We start from the raw sequence: 25,001 nt of genomic DNA on the forward strand, positions 1-25,001 counted from the left end.
GAGTATACTAAGTTCCCAGTAAATCAAATTTATGAACTCCATTCCCTAAAACGTTAAATTTACAATTTGCAAATTCTCGCGGGAAATTATTGCGTCTTCCTCGAGAAATGCAGGTACGTGCCGGTACATCTCCCCTGCAATTTTCTCGCTCCGTTGTTAAAAATAGACAGAGAGGGAATATAAAATAAGAGAGTTTTTATAAAATAATATTCGTATTAAATAAATTTTTTGACTAAAAATGATAGTACTAAGATAAACTAACTTATCTTTCTGTTAACAATTTTAAATAGTAATTATTTAAAGACTAACAATAAACTCTACGACATTTTTGAGAAGTATACAAATCTAATGGTATCACAATTTTTATGAACCGAAAAACTGTTGAAGTTACAAGACGTTACAACGACGATAGGTTTGTACTTCCCAATGCCGAAGTAGTTTTTTCAAAGACAAACAATGTACGAGCATAAATGGTGAGAATAAAATAGATAACATATTTTTAAATCTGGTTATAATGTTATTCTCAAACTTATATAGAAACGGCTAAAACACTCACGTATATATATCCGGTGTCGTCACCGACTAGTTTCGAGCCCTACGGGGGCTCTTCATCAGGGTGAGTGGGATTGGTATTATTTCGCGGACGCGGCCCGACGCTCACTGCGCGCCTGCGCTCTTAGGGCGCGTCTTGAGGGGGCGGGGGGCGCGGGGTGCGCCGGCGTCGTTGACGAGGTTGATACCAAAGCAGTGTTGGTGTTGTTATTAGCGTTTCCGGGGGCACAAAATGTACTGATTATATCCACAATATCGTCTTCAGCACTGTTGATGTTGTGTCGCGCCGCGTTCATTAAGACGGGTTCCCATGTACGCGGCAGAGCCCACCCCTTGTCTCTGTTGAAATTAGGTCGACGACCTATTTCAATAGCCTCCCGAAGCTTCCGAGACACGAAGTTCCTCTCACGGGCCAGCACTTTAACTTTGTCGAACCTAATATAATGCGAGGTTCCGGAGTTAAGTGCGTGATCCGCAACCGCCGAGGTGTTGCCGTCTAATTTACGCATACTGCGGATATGCTCAGAGAGTCTCGACTTTATATTGCGCCCCGTTTCGCCGACGTAACTTTTACCACAGTCGCACGGGATCTCGTAGACACCAGGACTATCTAGGGGATCCCGGTCTTTTGGAGATCGCAGAAGTTGTTTGATCTGTGTCATTGGGCGGAAAATTGTCCTGATGCTGAACCTACGGCGTAACAGGTGTCCAATTTTGTCCGTAACCCCTCGCATAAATGGTAAATAGACCGGGACCCGCTCTGCAACCTGAGGCCGTGGTTTGCTGGTCGTGTTCGCTATTCGGTAACTCTGTCGCCAGTTGTATCCATTGCTCTCTAATACGTGCCGTACGTGCGTCAATTCAGCCTGCAGGAATTGAGTGTCGCATAAACGTATTGCGCGACTTATAAGCGTGCGCGGCACTGAAGATAGCTGAGATGGATGGTGATGAGAGTCCGCCCTCAAGTACCGATCCGTGTGTGTAGGCTTTCTATACACGGTGTGTACTAGATTACCACTAGGTTCCCTCTTCGAGCGCCTGATGAAAAATGAAGGCAAAAGTACAAATACACGTTCCTGCTCTAATACACCGGTAACGAATGTTTTGAATTTATCGTCACACGAAGTGTCAGCTGTGGCTTTGAAAGTGCTGTCACGAGGCTTAAACTATGCCATTACTCCAAACAGAGTGCCGGTGGAGTCCATAATTTCAAGCGTCGAAAACTGCCTGATGCGAAACAAGGTGCCCGGACCGGAAGCTGAATGCCTTAGGCAGGACACATCAGCTATTTTACGCAAATGCCATAGTCCGAATCAGAACATGACAAGGCAGGAGGTCCAGGCATTAACGTCTTTACGCAAAAATCCGGATATCCTCGTATTACCGGCTGACAAAGGCAACGCAACTGTTATAGTAGATACGGCGGAGTACGAACAGAAAGTTACACACTTGGTAAGTGACACCAATACATACAAAAAAGTAAGCTATGATCCAACATCCCGTGTAACTTCTAGGTTAAATAAGATCCTATCCACGCTGCCAGATATTGATAAAAAACAGTTGCGGCCACTGAATCCGACACCTCCAAAAATATATGGACTGCCAAAAATCCACAAACCTAACTGGCCCTTACGTCCCATCGTGAGTCAAATAGACTCACCCACTTACAAAAGCTCACGTCACATGGCAAGCATATTACAGACGGTGACCGGCAGAACAACGAGCTTTGTAAGAGACTCAAATCACTTTATTCAATTGTTGAAGGACGTCAAAATCCAAAACGACGAGATAATGGTGAGTTTCGACGTGGCGTCTCTATTTACAAATGTACCGGTAGCGGAAACTATAAATATTATAAGACAACGCCTTATATCACACAATATACCTACTGATTACATGAGTTTAATAGAGTTCTGCCTTACGAGTGGCTATTTCCGTTGGCGAGGGGATTTTTACCTTCAGATGGATGGAGTGGCGATGGGCTCGCCAATAGCACCAGTTGCGGCTAATATATTTATGGAATACTTCGAGGAGGAGGCGTTGAAGCATGCACCTTTTAAACCCAGATACTGGTGGAGATACGTAGACGACGTGTTCGCTATAGTTCCCAGACAAGCCGTCACTCAACTACTAAACCATTTGAACGACGTACATCCAAAAATCCATTTTACTACGGAGGAGGAAAATGAAGGAACTCTCCCATTTTTGGACGTACTAGTGAAGAGGGAACCTAGTGGTAATCTAGTACACACCGTGTATAGAAAGCCTACACACACGGATCGGTACTTGAGGGCGGACTCTCATCACCATCCATCTCAGCTATCTTCAGTGCCGCGCACGCTTATAAGTCGCGCAATACGTTTATGCGACACTCAATTCCTGCAGGCTGAATTGACGCACGTACGGCACGTATTAGAGAGCAATGGATACAACTGGCGACAGAGTTACCGAATAGCGAACACGACCAGCAAACCACGGCCTCAGGTTGCAGAGCGGGTCCCGGTCTATTTACCATTTATGCGAGGGGTTACGGACAAAATTGGACACCTGTTACGCCGTAGGTTCAGCATCAGGACAATTTTCCGCCCAATGACACAGATCAAACAACTTCTGCGATCTCCAAAAGACCGGGATCCCCTAGATAGTCCTGGTGTCTACGAGATCCCGTGCGACTGTGGTAAAAGTTACGTCGGCGAAACGGGGCGCAATATAAAGTCGAGACTCTCTGAGCATATCCGCAGTATGCGTAAATTAGACGGCAACACCTCGGCGGTTGCGGATCACGCACTTAACTCCGGAACCTCGCATTATATTAGGTTCGACAAAGTTAAAGTGCTGGCCCGTGAGAGGAACTTCGTGTCTCGGAAGCTTCGGGAGGCTATTGAAATAGGTCGTCGACCTAATTTCAACAGAGACAAGGGGTGGGCTCTGCCGCGTACATGGGAACCCGTCTTAATGAACGCGGCGCGACACAACATCAACAGTGCTGAAGACGATATTGTGGATATAATCAGTACATTTTGTGCCCCCGGAAACGCTAATAACAACACCAACACTGCTTTGGTATCAACCTCGTCAACGACGCCGGCGCACCCCGCTCCCCCCGCCCCCTCAAGACGCGCCCTAAGAGCGCAGGCGCGCAGTGAGCGTCGGGCCGCGTCCGCGAAATAATACCAATCCCACTCACCCTGATGAAGAGCCCCCGTAGGGCTCGAAACTAGTCGGTGACGACACCGGATATATATACGTGAGTGTTTTAGCCGTTTCTATATAAGTTAGTGATAATGTCTCACGAAAGTTTGAATAAGTTATTCTCAAAGTTATCCTTGCTTTAATTTTAAACATCGAAAGGTAAAAGGCTAAAAGTTATTTCAAACAAAAATGACACCCACGCGAGGATAATCGTGGTTCAACTTCTGCGAAGCCATGACCTTTGTTACCTTATAACACAATTTAGAAATGCGTTTTAAATGTTACATTTAATAACATTTTATTTTATTATTTCTTTTATTTTATTTCAATTTTAAATGTTTAAAAAAAAACTAGGTTAAAACAAATATTTTATCCAAAGTAATCGAATAACGAAAATTAAACCCTTTAAATTTTACGAGACAAGGTTAATAAAGGGTCGCTAAAAATATGTCGGTTTGGAATTCGAACTGGAAACTATTCATTTCATGATCGTAAAAGTTTATGCGAGCTGAAACTCGTTGTTTTCAATCGATAGAGCTAGACACAATAAAGTTTTATTAGTGTTCAGAAGCGATGAATGTCGATCGCACTCCAATGCAAATAATTGTTTTTTGAATTTGTAACTCTTCGCTTCACTGTGATGTTTAATCATAAAATAAAATCAATTCAGTTCACACAGTTTTGAACGAATCGTTGATCAGAATTTTAATTACAATCTACCGTTTCAAAATGTAAACTATCGAAATTAGTTTATGGAATGTATCTAGTATAAGTATTCTTTAATATTTTGTGTTTGATTTCTGATATATCGACGAAATGATCATCTATTAATATAAATAACAGTGGTATATGCTAGCAACAACAACAACATTTGCTGCACGAATGAGCCGGCTCGACCGGTGACGACACGACCACACAAAAGACAGATGTGAAGTGGAAGTAATTCCGCGTTTCTTTTAATAGTTGTGCGTGCCGGAGGTCTAATTTTTGTCCCCTTTCCCTTCCCATCCTTTCCTTGTAAAGAAAGGATGGGTAGAAGTGGATTTGATGAAGGATGGAACGCATAGCATCGATTAAAGGTAGGCAACGCATCTGTGGTTATAGATGTCTATGCGCAGCCTTCAAAACAAAAACTATATCTAATTTAAAAATAAAAGTGATTGGTGTAGTAAAATTAATATTTATGCCTTAAAGCTTATAACATTTTTACCTTTATAACATTTGTACTTTTATCAAAAAGTTTCAGGTTTAAACGTAATAAATGATCACAAGTCACAAGTTATCTCGCCGCAACTTGTCTTGCATTAACTTGCAAGTACAAGCGACAGAGAAAACACATTCAAGTGACAAGGAAATTGTTGAAACTTGGATGTAAAGCGTTCGCTATTTCCTTTGTCTTCTTTCGTAAGGAAGGTTAGAAAAAAAAGTATATTTAAAAAAAATATTTAATATAAATTTTTACGACAACCCATTATTTTTATTAGAAGTATTCACGTTTTACATGTATCTATCTAAACATATTTAAGATATAGACATTATAGGATAAGAATTGCATTTTTATAGTAAGAAATTCTATTTACAAGAATCAACAGTTAGACAGGCACTCTGGTAAAGATCTATAAATGGCTCTGATTATTTTTACAATTATAAACTTAAGAAACATACATTTATTTTTTAGACAACAATATTTTATGATCTAATATAATTTTTTGACAAATACACTTACTTATAGTAATTTTTTTTGATTTATAACATTTATTTTTATCTTAAACTTTTATCTGACATAAAAAAACCTTTAGTTTATTATTTTGTGTGGTATTTTTTCGAACAAACATAATTACTACATGCAACAATATACAATTAATATATTTTTTTTACTAAAACGAACTAAAAAACTACCAGTAATATCAAGTTATATTTATACCGTAAGTTAGGAAGTACACAGCGACGTCTTAAATCGTGGAATTACTTTGAGCAAATATTGAAAAAAAAAGTTACAGTTCTGGAATGAACACAGATATAGTGGCATTAAAATTAGATTGATGTTAAACGAGGTTTAGGCTAAGCGCCATCTGCGCTCGGCCACCTCAAGTCCGGTGAAACTGTAAATGCCTCCTCAAGGCAAACAGTGGCTACTCAGTCACAAAAAAAAATAGATTGATGTTCACTATTAACGCCTCTAGCACAAGAGAAAGCAAACAAGAATCAAAGCGCGAAAATGAAGCGATAATACAGTTTAATCGCAGATTTTAAAACTGGTTTCATTTGGTAAGACTTCTTCATATACTGAAGGTCGTGCTTGTCTTAATATGCCTTTACGGATGCATCGACCAGCTGCCTCCAGGCCGTGAGGTCTTCAGCTTGTCTCAGGTACTTGATCGGACCAGCGGTTAGGTTATCGACCCCATGACACTCTATCTTTCCAACCACGATCTATTTGTACAAGTTGAAGGGGTTTCTCCGGGCAATATGTCCAAAGTATCCCAGAACTCGTAGGTAGCATGTAGTGGATAATCGGTGAGCCTAGCTGTAGTGTATTTTGCTATACAAACCATACTCATACTAACTTCAGTATTCATAACCTGCCTGCCCTTTTTCCTAAGAAAGGTCAGCGTTTTAGGTATACTCTTTCATTCATTTCTATCAGTCGTCATATTTGAATTCACACCCTTCTTACATATATCCTCTTTCGCACAATCCAGACATACTTTCTTCGATCTTCCTACACTTTGTAGCCATCCCCATTCATTCTTATAACTTTCTTCTTTATTGATTGGTTAATTGTGTTTTAATCTGTTATAAAATACTTTAAAATAACTGACAATTTTAGGCCATTACTTTGTTTAATGTAACTGTACTGTAAATAAAATGTAATTATGTTTCTATGCGCTGATAACATATATTTTTATTTTTAACGGAAGTCAATTATTACGAATTTTAAATGGCTATAATCATATAATTACAGTGAGAAGGGAAATACAAAATGTTGAATTAGAAACATTTTTCTATATCTAATAGTTTCCTTAGTATTTTATACCACTAACAATAAAAGAAGATAACATAGATTTTAATATTGTACGTTATAAAAGAAAAATTAAACATCCCATTTAAAATAAAATCGTAAAACAATATTTTCTCGGCTTTACAACAATTTTAAGGAGACGTCAAAAGGGTTAAAAATTAATAAATCGACTTCAATTGTTTCTGGATAGATTTAAAATATACATATCATTACATCACAAAAATATGAAGTCTTATTTCGATGACGTCACTACGAAACAACGAATATTTTTTTAAGTCGCTTAAATAATTTTATGAGACTAAAAAACATAGATAGCTTGGGTTGAAAACTGTACAAAATAAGACAAAAGACGAGATCATTTACAAGTACATAAAACTAATATTTAATAAGTTTTTTAAAGCGTATCAAAAAGTATTACTATACTCGAATATCTTACACACTTAGAGTATTTAGTTACAGTTTACAGTAGAAATATATACAAACAGAAGCGTTTTACTTCCCTTTATTTATACATAATAGAAAGCTTATTAGAAAATTTATATTTACAAAAATCACTTATATATTTACACAGCTAATCAATAAATCACAGCTCCTGATTGAAAATAATATTCACATATGTGAAATTTGACTAGAAATAGACCATTAGTAACTTACGATTAAATTACATATCTAAGTATTCACTTCAGCTTTTATTTGGTACGACACTTTCTTTTTAATTTTCTTTAAACTTTGTCGACGACTATCACTTTCTAGACTCACTTCACTTATAGATTCCGAGTCTTGACATATATTGTCATTGCACGATATTCTTTCGACGCAATGTTCGTCGTAGGAATGTTCTAGAGTTCTCATGGGATAGGATTCAAGCCTTTCGTCTATGTGCCTGTCGCCCCGGCGGCCAGGGCGACGCTGGCATCAGGAGCAACGTGCGCGGGCAGGTCGGCCAGTTCCCGCGCGCGCTTGTTGTCACAACCGACACATCTCATGTTGTGATACCGATGAATACATCATCGTAGATAGAGGATACTGTAACACAAATGAATGGGTTCTTATCTTCGAATTTAGAATATTAAAAGTTTTTTTTTTTCGTAAAATTTTAGAGCTTTACAAAAAAGTTTAAAGACTCTTTTACAAATCTCTTTATCAAGTTTTTTTAAATTAAAATAGGCATTATGTCTTAAATTATGAATTTGTAAATTAGTAGTCTTTGATATTACTAAAATGTTAAGTAACTCTTCGTTGTTGAGAGTTTATAAAAATTAAATTGAGACATATTCAAAAGGTTCATGCAATATTAGTAATTACACAATTAGTATTATTAACAAATAAAAGGTTTAAAGAAATGAAAATTTAAAGAATAAAAATTTGTGAGATCAACGTTCTTTACTCAGAGGTATTCATGCATCACTTGTGAAATATTAATATAATTACATTAAATACTGAAAAAATTTAAGACAGATTTCGACTTAGATTAATTAATAAATTAATTATCAAAGACAAAGTTCAGTATTAAAAGGGAAAAGTGTTTGCACATACAGGGTGTATACAATCAATACAGACAAATACCAAGTTAGCAGGAAAGTTTGGATTTAGCAAAGGAGTTAAGTGCAAAAGAAGTATTAAGTGAACAATTATTCACACATACCTCTTTAATATTGTAAATACGTTGCTATAGGCTCCAAAAGATATAAAAATTTACGAATGTATTGTTATTTAATTTTTTTTTGATGGTAATTAAAGATTTAGGTGAATTTAAAAAGGCACTAGGAAATTGAGAATTTAAGAACAGCCTGTATATCGCTATATGTAAGTCTGTTCGCATGAATTTTGCCTAACTTGCTGTATACCCACGAGCTCACTTGACGAATAATATCGACGTGTTGTACGTAACTGAAAATTAAAAAGAAAACGAATAACGAAAAAGATGAATCATCAAAATATCTTCTTAAGTCTTTGGCTGATGTAAAAGTACAAAAAATATACCTGTGATTGCTTGAAGCGCAGTTGCGGTTGATATTTTCGACGCAACTTTCTCGGACAGCATGTACATAAAATTCTAAGAAAGGCCCTGTAACAAAATTATGAATTATGTATGAACCACTGCCAATTCATTATAAAGCATAGGATCTTGTCTCCTATCAAGGTTGTAGCAATGTTATTCAATGTAAGATATTTTAGAGATTCAATTCGAGAGAATTCAAAATCTTGGTGGGACTTAATGAGAGCTACTTGTTAATGCTTATCATCTCTACTACTAGAGAGACTACTAGAGCCCAACCCAATTTCGTAAGTTACGCAATAACCAGAAACCCTAATGTAGAAGTCCTAAAGATCAAAATTAAAATATAAGAGTCATGGTGTTTTCTTCTAAACAAGTAGTTACAAAAAATTCTTAAGGATTCGATTCCTGCTAGTGATAGGCCATTGTAGGCGACTTTGTTGGCCCAAGACTTAATTAGGTTTTGTTCTTTGAGTTAAAAGACATGGAAACCAATTTTTTATATCAAATAATATGAAATTCTATTCATGAACTCTACACACGATTATGTGTTGCTTACATGAGATGCCATCTAAAGTGGTCTATAAATGTCAGATCTTTTCTTTGTTGGCTCTAAGATAAAATCAATTGACGTTCGGCTAAAATGTTGGGTCGCAAACGAGACGCTTTCTATTTATAATTTATTAAAGGCCTTGAGCTTGAACGAAACAATATAGCGTTGGGTCATGGAATTACAAATATGCCGAAACATTCGAACATAATGACGTCGATTGAGCGTGCTCCAAGGGTCAAGTACAAAAAGTCGGGACAAGTATATTGCATTGTGACAAATAGATGTAGATCAGCAATATATACTACCAACATCGGATTCTCATATACAAAGGAATATTGCGGTTTTCGAAGCAGACCTCCATTAGATATCATCATTCTATTTATAACTTGGTTTTCTATTTATTTTAAGTTTTTCTTTTTCGTAATATAAAAAGTTAAAGCTCATTTGTTGTTGAAATGGGATGTTGTTGTTAGTTTTATATTTAAAATTATACCTTCTAAAATCTCGACTCCAGCAGGCGTATATGACTGGATTCATTGACGAATTGACCCAGCCAAGCCAAGTCACCACAACGTTCACAATTTCCTCGTGAGTGATACACGATGAACAAATTCCAGATAATAAGTTGACGACGAAGAAAGGCAGCCAGCACACTATAAATACACCCATCACAATTCCCAAAGTCTTTGCAGCTTTCTTCTCTTTAGCGAACTTGGCTAATTTACGAGATAAAGAGAAATTCTTCGGCAAATGCTTTGTATGAGCTACATTAGTTAATCGTGTTGATGATCTTGATAATCCATTGTTCTGTAGTGCAGTCAAAGGTTCATGATCATGTTCTTCTGGTGTGCAACCACCGTGACATACATCTGCTCTTTGCCGTACTGTTCCACCACGATGTATCCTCAAAGTCAATTCAAGTTCTCCGCTCGGCCTCATGACTTGTTTCGTACCAATTTTAAGAGACCGTGTCTGAATTGTTGCGGCTCGGTATATCCGATAATAGGTAAATACCATTACAAATAGTGGCAAATAAAAAGATATAGTCGATGAAAATATTATATATTCCAAGTTTTCCGTGAATGGACATTTATAATCTGGTACTTCTTCCAAACGCACCGCTCGCCACCAAGCTATAGCCGGAAAGGAAATAGCTCCGGAACAAACCCACACAGCTGCTATTAGAAATGCAGCTTTCCGACCACTCATACGCATTGGATAGGTTATCGGATCCGTAATCGCCCAATATCTGTCCAGTGATATAACACATAAATTAAGAATTGAGGCTGTACTAAATAAAACGTCAAGAGATCTCCATACATCACACCAGTCGACTCCAAAAAACCAGGTATGTTCCAGTACTTCGTATAGAGCTGAGAAAGGCATCACCACAAGTCCAACTAAGCAATCCGCCACAGCAAGTGATGTTACAAAATAATTAGTAGATGTATGTAAATACCTCTCACGAACTACTGCCATTATTACAAGCATATTTCCAAAGACAGTGGTAAGTGAAAATAAAAGTAGGAACGTTACAAGAAGAGCTCGATCTTGGAGTAAGTGTATGTATTCCTTCCAAAGCTCAGCGGAATTATCAGTACTATTAGATCCTGTGTTATTATCAAAAGTTGCATTGAATTCTATTCCAATATTGAAAGCTTTGGACTCCCATATATATTCGGGACCTATTTGTGATATTTCATATTGGCCTTTTGCCACCAATATCTCTGGTTCTGAAGCATTCATATTTTAAAATATTTCTATTCGTTATCTAGCTCCATGGTCTGTGTTTATATTTCCCTTGTTTTGCTTGCAGCCATTTGTATATTATATTCTTGGCGGCGGTATTTCGCAATTTCAATTTTAAATGCATCTTCCATTTGCATATTTTATTTTTCCACTACAGAAATGTATTGCTTTCTGAAACAAAAGAAAAGTCATGGTTATGATTTAGTGAAAACATTCAGCTTTATTATTAATTTACTTTATCATTAAATAATTCTTCGGACTCGTAATGAATGGTTATTGGTGTATAACTACCACGTAGATTTTATATTAAAGTAACTTTTAAGATTAAATTCTGTTAAATATTATAACAACTAAATGACACTATCAGTGTATTCTTGTTCGAATTAGCTATAAATAGCGTTTAGTGAGCAGGCGGAAAGATCAAACGAATTGTGTTCTATGGGCCGTGTACAAGCCGCTCGCATGAGGGCGCTCCGACCGAGCCATGCCATTATATCCAGCTATACTTTTCGATATACACTGTTTAAACCCATTCGATATAGCATTATGAATCATATTATGTGTAAGGTGAAATATAAAAATATTTTTTGAAATTATCATCAACCTGCCCTTGTTCCTACGGGGGGTCGGCACAGTATGGACTACTGCTCCATACATCTCTGTCAGCCGTCATATCTGAATTCATTCCCTTCTTACGCATATTATCTTTCACACTATCAATACTTTCCTTGGTTTTCCTTTACCTTTGTAGCCATTCACATTCAATCTTTTGAATTCAATCTATAATTAATACTCTTAGTACGAAACTGGTGATTTTCAATATAACAAATCACTTAACACTACTATGGTAGACACATTTTTAGGTTATAATTTGGGTACAACTATAGATAGACTTATTTGTTTTTTTTTGACTGGCTGTCAAAAATAATCTATCGTCGACAAATGACGATACTAAGTAAAAGATATACTTTAAATGTCTTATAATATATAATAAAAAAGTACTATGTTAAAAGTATTTTTTTTTAATAAATGTTAGTGAAATAAAAACATCTAAGGTGTTAAAGTTAATTAAGATGTTCTTTTACTCAATTATAACAAAGTTGTTCATAAAGAAATAGTCTTAAAATAAAAAAATACATTGTTAAAAATAGTTTTCTGTCTTTTTTTAAAAGCTACAGCCAACTAGACAAAGTTCCAACAATGTACGGAAAACTTCATAAAACTTATACGGCGTTTTCAATGAACTCGGAGCTGAGTATTAATATATTTTCCATTTCAGACACCTTTTCAATTGAAATGGTTGTTTTATAAATAAATATAGCATACATTTTTTAACAAGCTTCTGTTTATTAAAAAACAACTCCAGAACGATCAATAACATAAAAAGTCGTAGCTCTTTCTAATTAATTGAACTAAATAAATTGATAGTTTGGTAAATTGAAAGTTTGGTAAAAAAGTAGTAAACTACATAATGACTGAAATGATCTGCATGAAAGGAACAAAGATAGATAGATCAAAAATAGCGCATAGGCTGTATAGTAATATGCAAGGAAGTAACTCATTAAATAATTTCATATTCAAATTATATTTGCAACCTTGTGACGCAAGTTATAACTTATAACTCCAGTCTCTAACTTTGCCAATAAGAATTTACCCGTATGAGAGTCATACGTAAAGTTGTATCGAAGTTTCGAGAGGCAAAGATGAATATCATCTCATCATATATATTTTAATGAATACCGAGTTGAAAAACTTTTTTTAAAATCATAAAATTTTGACTTATTTGATTTTTGGCTATTATATAACCTTTTGTACTAATTTTGACGAGTAAAGTGTTATTCGATTTTTCATTTCATGAATCATTTCGTTATTTTTCTGTATTCATGCTCAGTTATTAATAGTATTGCAAGTTTGCATAGTAATTAATTATATTGCATGAGTCGAAGTGGCGCCTGAAAAATTACATCATTTGACCTGAACTTTTATCATAACACGTATTTATTATACTTTATTTATTTTATTTTTTTTATTTATTTATTCTTTAGCACTTTTATAAGTACAAGGAGGACTTAATGCCTAAAGGCATTCTCTACAAGTCTTTATTCGCAAAATATCGCAATTTAAAATTTTATAAAAGTATTGTATGACATCAAAATAATTAATATCGTAAACACTACCCCATTAAAGTCCAATGTCAACATTAAAGGTTTTTTTTGTGGATTTCAGATGTACAGTTGCGGAAATCCGCGGTGTTCCCCTTATAGAAAAATTGCCGCGTACCGAAAAATTGCCGTGTTTTGCCGTACAAACACATTTAAAGCTACGTTCAATTGAATATTGTTTCGTGTCGTCGTCTCAATATTTACACACCGTTTAAAAGACTTTAGTATTTAAAGTAGAACACAACCAGATTCCTCTATTGTACCTTTCTTCTATTGTAGAAACTATAAAGTGCTTTATTATACTTATTTACCATATGTCAAGTAAGCACAGTGGCAAGTACAATGGATGGGTGGGCGGTAGTTACATTTTCAACTGTGCTCTAGTGTTAGGAGTGGCCGTTGAGTAGTCAATTCCGGCAGTTGACCTCATTGCTTTGCAATATTTAACATTTTTCCATACATAAAATATATTTTTTCTTTTGTGAATTTAAATTCAATTAGCTTTTTATGTAAACTAATTTATGTTGGCTTTTGTAGATTTAACAAAAAAAAAAGTTTTTTTTAAATTAAAATGATAATAGGTCTGAGGCCCTATTTAGGAGACTTGGATTTTTTGGATACGTTTGCTTACACTTACATGTAGTTTATGAGTCTATAGTTTATAAAAGAAACGCTAGCTTTAATTTAATTAAAAGTTCCATAAGATTTGCTCAAGCACCAATATGTCAATGCGTCATTCATAGATTTACTTTTGCTTCCGTAATAAGGATGGAAACTATTTCACAAATAACCTTAAAATATTCATACTAAAGGCAAGCCGAGCTAGTCTTTAAGAATATTTAAAATTCAAATCCCGATCAAAATGGATATTGGTGCATTGAATTTCAAAACAGGCCAATAGAATGCTGGAGCTATTAGCTACACGCCAAAATGTATTTTTGCTTTTACGAATTCGATTTATGCAATTCGATTCATTTTAATTTTTAACCAAACTCAAGTGGACGTGGCTGTTTTTGAGGCTTATAAACGAACTATGTTATGTATAAAATTCTCGTGTTCACTATATTAGTTACCATAATCCTCCGAAACCGTTTGACTGATTTTTTTGGAAATTTCATATGTTCAGAAATTCTGAGAATAGGCTACTATCTATTTTTCATACCCCTATTAAGTTTTTTTTTAACTGCGCGCGGACGGAGTCGCGGTCGACAGCTAGTATAAGCTAAATATACTGTTTGAAAGTTATGCAAAGTTATCAATTGTGAGTTCTGAACGAACTCCACACACGAGTATAAAGGGACCAGAATAAATTTTCCATTTTCATATCGGGTTTACCTCAATTTATTTCTAGAGTTGCTCGAGATTCTTCACAGTTCACTCCTCGATATATTATAATGATGTGTTAAAATACGAAAAATGTATTTGCAAATATGTTATAAAAAACTTTATTAACTGCTTATTTTCCAAATGACAGAAGGGTAATTATAGTGTGTGCATGGATATTGTAATCCGTGGTTTAAAAGTTGACTGATTTTTCAAATTGTCTTTAGGTTGATGATAATATGTAGTAATACATTTTTCACTTTAATGGACCTCTGGAGTCGACATTAAAAGGCAAAATAACAACTAAACGTTTTATATTGTTTTATTAAAAAAAATACCTCTGACCATAACTCTATCGGCGTAGAATTCAGTAATCTTTATTCGCTTTCCATTGAGTTCCGATTTGATATGAAATACTGTAGAACTGTCTGAATACCGGGAACCGAATAGGCACCAACGCAATAATTTATGATTTACTTTCCGCAGGAATAACCTAGAATAGCATAAAAATAACATTAAAGGCTAATATTACCTTAAAAATAGAGGTAACATAAATAACATAACGGTTCTTTGACCTTTTAGCCCACACACAACTATTGCTTCTGGACTTATATAGAAACGGCTAAAACACTCACGTATATATATCCGGTGTCGTCACCGACTAGTTTGGAGCCCTTCGGGGGCCCTTCATCAGGGTGAGTGGGACTGGTATTATTTCGCGGACGCGGCCCGTCGCTCACTCATGTGAGTCGAAACTAGTCGGTGCCGACACCGGATATATATACGTGAGTGTTTTAGCCGTTTCTATATAAGTTAGTGATAATGTCTCACGAAAGTTTGAATATTGCTTCTGGATTTAACAGTATCTTTATTAAAGTTATTTATATGTTTAAAATTTGTTTGAAAATGTTACTATTTTGCAGAACTATCCTTTGTCTTATGCGAATAAATAACGAAGGGTTAATTAATTTATTAATCAAATCATGAAACAAACAACTATCGTGACTAATTTATAATTAAATTATAAAATATCTGTCTCATGATTACTTGGGTTAGGTTTAACAACGACAGATATAATATTATTAGTGCCGGCCACGCGTGAACTCTACTGTGCTAGTTTACTATTAAATTAACTTTAATACTAGCATTATCTAGATTACACACTACGTCCAGTTTAACCGTGTGTTTTCACTGCCGATACCTACTCAGAAACATAGTGATAATAAGAGTTGAATCAGAGAAAATAAGATAGATAACAATATTTTGTGTAAATTTCATGGTCAGCTGTCAATTGTTGTGGTTCGGCTAGATGAGTAAACAAACATTATTAAGTATATAATAAAATTAGGCTTTTTGTAGAAGATTTTGTTTTTTTTTTATATTTTATATTATAATATTTATTTGGATGGATTGTTTTACTTGAAATTATCTTACTAATATTATAAATGCGAGTATTTAGATGGATGGATGGATATTTGTTTGAAGGTATCTCCGAAACGTCTCAACGGATCTTGATGAAATTTGGCAAAGACGGAATCGAGGGCGACAGCTAGTGTATAAAAAAACAAAAAATTCTACTATAGAAGTCACTGGCAGGATTTAAATTTCTGAATATGTTTGGCATATTTATTATCGTCAATTACCACGAAAATACATTTTTCTTCTTAATTTTTTTTAAAGAATATCGAATTGCGTGACCTAAGCTAACATGCTATAATTTGATGATAAAGAAAAGTTTTAAATGTGGAATAATTTAAAACTGAATATAAATTTAATTAATATTACAATAGCATTGTTGTAAAAAATAAACTCCTTTAAATAATAAAGCTTGAAAACAACAGAAAATCGCAGCGGCCAAGCAGCTAAATTGGAACTGGGTTTATTATTTATAAGGGCACTTTGGGGAATGGCGTTTTCTTTTTAGACACACACCTTAAAGGTGCGTTTTCACTACCTCAAAATAAAACTATTTACATCGACCAACTTGAAAAATATAATCTATTCAATATTAGTAAAGAGGAAAGATTTGATTGCTTGCATTGAATAGGCCCCGAACCTACTGAACCGACTTGAAAAATTATTTCACAGTATTTATTACTAGATTTTTTAAATTCCGTGTAGACGAAATGGCGAGCAACTGCTAGTTATTTATAAGGGCACTATACGGAATGTCGTTTTCTTTTTAGACAGTTTAAGGTGCGTTTTCACTGCAACAGAATAAAACTATTCACGTCAAACATTTTGAAAAATGTAATTTAAAAATAATTATGAAACTCTATTTCTTTAGCTGCCAGAAGAGTTCCGTGCTTGTAATCTTTAGTACAACATAAGCTGATGTAAATTAAATAAGAAGCGAAATAGGTAGAATAACGAACGTAGATGCGAATGTAGGCCAAGAAGCAGCTTTGAGCTCGTTCGAACCAGACTAAACCAGAAAACAAAAGGGAGGAAGTTGTTCAACTTGATATATGTATGCATAAATGTCTCGCATTGAGAAAAGGTTCAGATTTTTTTTTAATTACGATATGTAAGAAACATTTATATCCAACAGTTTTCGTAAGGAAAACTTTGCTGTGTACTATTATGTCGTTTAGTAAGTATACCTACTCAAAAGCAGACCGAAACCCAAGCGAAATGAAATGAGCATTTCATAAATACAATATATTGGTACGCAGAATTTGGTCCATTTAAAATTCAATACCACTGTAAGTGTAACTGTTAAATATTTTTTATTTCATTTTAAAATTGCCTTCGCTTCGGTTCCAGTTCAATTTCACAGTAAGGTGCTAGATGTCTATACAGTCTCCTTATGAAGCCAGATTCGCGAGAACTTAAGTACTTATCACATAATAAGTGATATGTAATTATAAAATATCATATGTTTATGTTTTCAAACACTATATGTATGTAAAGAAAAAAGGACCTCTTTTCTTCAAGTCCATATTAAATATTCTTTAATGATTTGTTTTACCTTGTCAGAATTACAGATTTAATTTTATAAATTTAAGACATTGTATAAAAAAAAAACTTGAGAGGTGTCAAGGGACACCCGGATGGAACGAAGTTCCTTTCAATTAATTAGTGAAGGAACCAATGTTTATTCTATGAATAAAAAACTTAAGTCTTCACAAGAAGCACATTTTATTTCTATGAATTTTCGTTATATATTGTCACGTCGTTGCCATGGTGATATAGCAAAAAGTGTCGTGACAACTTTTCGTAAGAATTTTTTCCGTCTAGATCTTCACAACGCGCGATAAGGAATTTCGTTCCAATATTAATTTTTAATTTTTGATTTTTAGTTAAAGTAAAAACGTTTTATGTTGTTTCTTTTTGTTATCAGCAACGCATATACGTTTTTAATTGAAGATTCTCTTTGTATGTATACTTTTCATATACATTAACGGATTTTAAATACTAAATTCATCTGATTCAGTTTCTATGACATCGTCAAATTGAATAGGAGCGTCATAGTTATCCAGCAATGAAATATCGGCTGCATTCTGTAGACGTATTTTATATTTCACGAAGCGTGTGCACCAAATCTATCGGAACAGATACTTTAGAATTCTGAAACCGTTTGCCTTTTACATTTGTACTCAAAATCGAACATGAGTTTTCTTCCCTGGCTGATATGAATTTTTTTGATGTATGTTAAATATATGATGAAAAATATCAAACAGGTAATAAAAATAATTATGTGGTTAGGTACCTGTTGCTATTTTTTGGTAAATTACACCTTTTTTTTTTGCCGTTGAGTGCATTAGCACAAAATAATATTTTAAGTGTTATTTTGTGTAGTAACTTACGGAAGACAATTATTATGAAAATGCAAAAACATCTTTAAAAAAACGTTTAATTTTTTTAAAGCGAAATTGTTTTTGTTAACATTAATACCTGCCCAAATACAAGTCCACCAGTACGAAGCCGACATCGTATTTTTGAACATTTTATAAAAAAATATTTTTTGATCTGAGATAATGTAGCATTCTAATTAAGAAACAATTTTACAAATCTTTCCAATAATGTTTTGTTTTACACACATTTAAAACGGTTATCTTTATTAAGTTAGCCCAAAAATATTACATTACAGAAAAGTCGCGACCCTCTCACATTAGAAAAAAAACGCACAGACATACATAACACTACACAAGTCAAAAACAACAAGACAACAGTATATCAAGTACATAAGTACTACATGGTGACATTGAACATACCAGTAAGCGACGAATGAGTATACGTGGCTTAGAACAAACGAGAGTTCTCAGACCCCTCTAAGTGACGTCACATGTCTCAATCTTCGCAAAGAGGGGATCTCTTTAATGGCAGAGTACGGTATTAAATGTAGTTGGGAAGTTTAAATTTGTATCTAAATGTGCCATGTTTTGAATTAAGTAGAGAGATATGTAAAGACTGCCTACAATTCTTAGTTATGATTGATTATTGTAAAAGATAATACTAAAAATTTAATCTAGAATTTCAAGAACATGAGAAACCATTACAAATCTCGATGGATTCGAATTTAAAGTCTTAATGAAATTTAATATTATGTTTATGAAATATTAAATAAATAATGTTAAACGACCTAAATATATATTAACACTCGCAAAAAAAAACAAGCATTCAGTTTGTGGTGTTTATTGCGGTGAATGGGCGAGCCGGGGAACGTTCCGTGAAAATATTTCAAACACAAAATATGCTTTTGGGAAACCGAATGGATTACGTTCAAATTATATACGTGTAATTCGATGCTCTTTTTTATATTGTTTTATAAGCTTAGTTTACGAAATAAACACATACCTACGGAGACGTAAAAAAAATATATAGGTCAATTTTAATGTTTTCGAAATTTAAAAGTTTTGCATATGAAAAGTTTGCATTTAACATTTTTACGTTATTTTATTTTGTCGTCGTGTAAAAGGAAAAAAACTGAATAAGTCTAAGCCAGCTAAGTGTAAGCTATTCCAGATCATAGTTTATCTCTTATTCAAATTTGAACTTTACCTTTTAAATTTTACCTTTAGCAGTTCTGGAGTTACCTCGTTCTACCTACACAATTCACCATTTCATTTCTTCATTTAATTTTTCTTTATCGTATTTATAATATTAGTAAGAAGTAAGATAACAATGATTTCAGACTGTCAAACTAATCCTGTTTATGGAAAAAGATAAAAATAAAAAATAAAGCTTAAAAATAGATTATAAATTGAAAGACTTAAAATTTTTGGTTTACTTCACCTTTTTAGTTTCCAATAAGTAGTATTACAATATTTAAATACGAATATAATTTTAAAACGTTTTTGAGTATTTATTCAAGGAGATAAGCAAATAGCTTTTCATTAAATGGAATAAAAACTTCTTGGGGATTATTTTCATTCATTTAATGATCTATATTTAGATAAGTCGCTTATTCGCTTTTGATTTAACTTTGGTAATTAGTTTATTTGAATTGCTCGACAAAGAGTTAACTGTCTAAACGTTAACAGACGAATTGATAAGCTTCTTCTTTTTGAAGTCGGTTAAAAAGAGGTTCGAATCCTAACTATCTTAATACTAAAGAGTAATTACGTTTAAAGTACTGTTATGAAACTAAGATGTTGTGAATTTCAACAGTTTAAAAATATTGTGCTTTTGTAATATGACGTAATTTATTATTTTAAGGTGGCTTTAAGAAATATTTTGTTAATTAATAAAATGATAAGCGACTTATAAACTTTTCCTTTGATACCAGTTAAGCGATTCCTTCCATTTGACTTATTAAGGTTTCAATGTAATATTTCATAGAGCTTTATGTAAAATAAAAAAATAATACTGAAAAAAAGTATAAAGGAGTTCATGTACACTGGTATATATTAATAAGTAAATATTAACAAATGAGTTTTATACCGAAATAAGAGATCAACTCAACTATTAACGAGAGTAATAAATTGTTGTATACTCTGATCAAAATGAAAACTCAAATTTAGTAAACAAACAAACTGCACTTAAGTATTGTAGAAGCTGGCCATTACATTTTTCTTTATTCTTCATGGGAAAAGCTGTAATTTTGTAAAAATTGTGTATGAAAAAATTGTTTGCCTGAAAACTTTCTTTATGATATTGGCCTTCCTCAAAAATTATATTTCGCAATTTAGTATAACTAACTTCAACCTGACCTTAACACTAGCCCCGATGAAAACAAAGTATTGTCACTTTTTTTGGCAAACAGTTTGAAAATTTGGCCTCCTCTTAATGTGTGCGAAGAGCATCAGAGAGAAATGCCGCTCATGCCCTTGGAGTTAATCCAAAATAACTAAATATATTGAAACAAAAGTCATAAAACATTCAAGTGGTTTCCTTCTTTACTGTTATTTTTTTATCTTAAGAGTTCATTTATACGCATGCACTTATTATATACTAGATTATTTTATTATTCCTAGATGGCAAAAAAAAAACGAACTTCAAATAAATCTTATTGCTTTTATATATGCTATAGTGATAGGTATAAAATAATGAAATAAATAACAAACAGCCTTCTCATTAAGTATATAGAGCACCGCTATATTGAGTCGTGGATTCGAATACAATTAAAAATAAAAATCCAGAACAATAATTTGTCTCGTAAAATGTGAAATAACAATAAACTAATTAACAACTTGTTTTATTTATAACATGATTATAAACTAAAAGAATCAAACCAAAATAAGCCTTTTCGAAATAAGCCTGTCATTTTTGGACTTCATAGCATCGATAAAATCCTTTCGTAAGAAAACCAGTCATATGTTATTGTTATAAAACATTTTGTGTCATTGATTAGATTTATTTCCTTGTTGGAAAGTCACAGAGTTTGGCAAAAATAATTTGGCCGTTTGCCAACAGAAAGCTTCTACGCAATTCAATCGATCGACGCCTCCGTAAATCTCATAGTTGTGTAAGTCACTTAGTTGTTTTTCTCTATTGTCCATGAAGACAAAAAGGGACATTTGTTTGAAAAATATACTAATAAACAATCTAAAGTATCTTTAGTATTATTATCTAAAGACGTAACAAAACAATTTAGGAGTAAGGTCAAACCTATTACGATTATAAATTGTAATTCGTCAGTTTGAAATTTGACTAGACACTTTGTGAAATATTAGCAAGCTTTATTAACTAAAGTGTGAAGTGCACTCATTTTTAGAATACGTTATGACGCAAACAAAACATCAGAGGGTCTAACACGAATATTCGTGAGAACGTTTTCGTAACGTCATTGACTAAATTTGTCGTCAAATTTGTACAGCGCCACTAGCTGGCTTAAAATACACTAAAAAATTTCATATAAATTTTTACATATTTTGTCGATGACGTTACGAAGACGCGTGTCGCAAATATTCTTGCTAGGTCCTAAGTTCACAATGTCATTATCTCACGTCGGCTGTTTATAAACTTAAGTAATGTTATATCCGAATAACGAATGATCAGTTCCCAATTTCCTAATTCTATAAATTATGCTTAGATCTTACTAATATTATAAATGCGAATGTTTAGATGGATGGATGTTTGTTTGAAAGTATCTCCGGAATGAATCAACGGATCAAAATGAAAATGATTTGGCACAGATGTAGAACATAGTCTGGAGAACACATAGGCTGCTTATTACTTTCTTGAAATTATTATTAATGAAGATAACAGCATTTACTGGATACATTCTCGTACACGTGTATTGAACGCATAATTGACTATAAATAAACCTTTCATTTAAGAGCGTCGGTGGCTCAGGGGTTAAGCACTTGACTTGCAATCTGCAGGTCCTGGGTTCGAATCCCGCCATGTACCAATGTGTTTTTCGATTTTCGATTTACATATGTACATTTATCCGACGTTCTTACGGTGAAGGAAAACATCGTGATGCAACCTGCACATATCTGAGAAGAAATTCAATGATATGTGTGAAGTCAACCAACCCGCACTTGGCCAGCGTGGTTGACTATGGCCTAGTCACCCCTAACTTGGGGTAGGCTCCGAGCCCCTCGGTGGGGACGTATAGTGAGCTGATGATGATGAAACCTTTCATTAGAGAACTAGTCGGATTTTAACATTTTCATGTTTTTATGTAGATATATAACTCTGAAGAATAAATTTAAAAAATGTGAATCTATGTATAATTATTATATTCTATATTTGGATTTCAATAAGATATAATTTTTCAGTCGTAATTTATCTGAAGATAAAGTTTTCCATATTTTTTTAAGGATCGTGATTGATAAGCAATATATTATCAATATAAATAAATAAACCTCCTTATCATCATAGAAACAAAGAATTTTTGTGAAATAGAATAGCTACAATTTGTCATTAAACCTTTTCTAAAAGCTTACATAAATCTTTTCTTACGCAATAACGTAAAAACTGTTTTATTTCAGGTGACATTCTCACAACATTGATAAATAAGTTGTTGAGACAAGATAATGTTATGAGGAATATTTTTTTTCTTATACCATGTAGTCCGTTGTTTATTTTAGTCATACCAACAATACCCATTTATCATTTTTACAACAGTGTTGTTTCTCCCAGAGTATTTCACGACAGAAATATTTCAATCGATAAATCACATCTAAACTTATTTATATATTTTAAATTAACTAATGAAAACTTTAGATTTAGGTAAAAATTGATTCAACAACAGAACTCACGTAATCCAGAAGAGTTGGCATAGACAAAGGACTTTCTGGCGTGGTACTACACTTTTCCACATTCACAGATCGTAGATGAAAACATATCATATTGATTATATTTGAATTCCGCGACTTATCGAAATCGACTGTTTCAAATGATCTGTGTATGCCAGTTAAGTTAGAAGTCACTACAACGCTATACTATAAGCCATTTAATACTGGCCGTAGTTCATTTAAAAAGTCCTCAACTGCAGCAAAGAAAGTAGCGGACTTCGATTTAATCAAAATTAAATTATTCTTCAAAGTTTCCTTGTCTTCATTTTAACTTCATTGTCGTTTAAACTTCATTGCCTCCAGTTGATTGCGAGTTCGAGTTTTGTTGTTTTATCACAATCTCTACAACGAAGTCCCTTTATATAAATTATTTGAAATCTTCAATCATATTATACAGCAAACTTTATTCCATGTTAATTTATACTTTAAACACGAATCGCATAATTTCTTTGAATTTTATATTACCGAAGGTTTCCACTATCGAATGACTTTAAATTTATTTATCAATGAGCGGTCGTAACTTCGTCAGAGCAGAATTAAAAAATAAAATAAAAAAGTAGCCTATAACATTACCGTACAAATCAGCTATGTACCTTCCCATCAAAGTTCTATCAAAGTCGGTCTAGCCAATTCGGAGATCGGAACAAACGCATCCTTGCAGACAGGCGACGGAGATTAAAAAAATCGGTTTTTTGTTATGAGCAAGATAATTACATCATATTGTACGATTTTTAGGATTACATACAGATACTTCAATTTTATATGTATCGATAATGGAATAATATATATTAAAGAAGACGTAAGCCAGAGAGAGAGGAGCAGAGATAACAATTACTACAAAATTTTTATGAATAAACTGGCGTTATACCTCAATTCAACTTTATGTTAAGGGTTGATGTGGTCAAATGAACGGACTAGTAAATGCCTCAACCCAATTGAGATATCTATTTCTGTCTCACACTTCTAAGTTACATACACATTCATATAGGTACATCTTCATAATTTAAGTAATAGCGAAATTACATAAAATTTATATATTACAAGAGCACCGTATCTTATTAAATAAGAATGGAAGACAAAGAGAAGACAATCCGCGTTATATTCAATAAGCGCCTAGCATCAAGTGAATTCGAAACGTGGACTAGTGATGGGCAGTAATTAATTATTGGTTGGAAATTTGATAGCCTGGCCCAACAAATGTTTCACCAAATTATACCTTTATTCGTTTCCCCAATTACCACTGAATGACGTCTAACAGACAGAATTCTTTCATAATTAATCTAATCCAAATTTTTGTGGAAGTTTTTTTTAGGTTTAACTTTTTTAATTTATACTAAGTATTAGGAGAATAATTACATAAGTTTATCAAATTAAATTATGTATTAAATTAAAATTTTCTAATGCTAAAAACAATGAAAATGTTGGTATAATTTTATGCCAAAAAATAGTATAAAATATTGCTAAAAATAAATGTGTGTTTTTTATTTATATTTCTATTTTTTTATTATGATATTTTTTTAATTTTCTTTTTTTTTTCTTTTTTAGATATGCTTCCAGGGAATGTTAATTAAAAAAAACTTACTTGCGATTTAAATTATTTATAAAACCTTCCGTTTTTTATTTCCATAAAAGCACTTACACAGTTTCACTTAACATATATTCAAGTCACACGTAGTTTTAACTTGATCTAACCACATTATTATTAAAATCTAGACCTTTTTATTCTTATACTCATAACTTAAACTTAGAATAATATACA

At 33.4% G+C, this 25,001-nt stretch overlaps 3 protein-coding genes across 4 annotated transcripts; 1 reads left to right on the top strand and 2 right to left on the bottom strand.

Annotated features, from left to right (window-relative positions):
• Positions 1-632: 632 nt before the first annotated feature.
• LOC123721947 lies at positions 633-1,214 on the bottom strand. The gene has a single exon (XM_045682306.1). The coding sequence runs from the start codon at positions 1,212-1,214 to the stop codon at positions 633-635; it is 582 nt and encodes a 193-aa protein (XP_045538262.1).
• Positions 1,215-1,489: 275 nt separating this feature from the next.
• LOC123721948 lies at positions 1,490-3,723 on the top strand. The gene is made up of 2 exons (XM_045682307.1): positions 1,490-1,517; positions 1,574-3,723. Exons 1-2 carry the CDS (start codon positions 1,490-1,492, stop codon positions 3,721-3,723), a joined length of 2,178 nt encoding a protein of 725 aa, XP_045538263.1.
• Positions 3,724-7,617: 3,894 nt separating this feature from the next.
• Positions 7,618-11,189, bottom strand: LOC106715454 (dopamine receptor 2). 2 transcript variants are annotated; one of them, XM_045682225.1, is made up of 3 exons: positions 9,812-11,189; positions 8,750-8,834; positions 7,618-7,792 (listed from the first exon to the last, which is right to left on the bottom strand). In XM_045682225.1, exons 1-3 carry the CDS (start codon positions 11,062-11,064, stop codon positions 7,733-7,735), a joined length of 1,398 nt encoding a protein of 465 aa, XP_045538181.1. In that variant the 5' UTR covers positions 11,065-11,189; the 3' UTR covers positions 7,618-7,732. The 2 variants fall into 2 exon arrangements, with proteins under 2 accessions (XP_045538181.1, XP_045538180.1); XM_045682224.1 differs by lacking the exon at positions 7,618-7,792 and adding an exon at positions 8,567-8,656.
• Positions 11,190-25,001: the final 13,812 nt, after the last annotated feature.

Source organism: Papilio machaon, chromosome 18 (assembly GCF_912999745.1).
Source record: "Papilio machaon chromosome 18, ilPapMach1.1, whole genome shotgun sequence".
In the NCBI taxonomy this organism is placed as follows: domain Eukaryota; kingdom Metazoa; phylum Arthropoda; class Insecta; order Lepidoptera; family Papilionidae; genus Papilio; species Papilio machaon.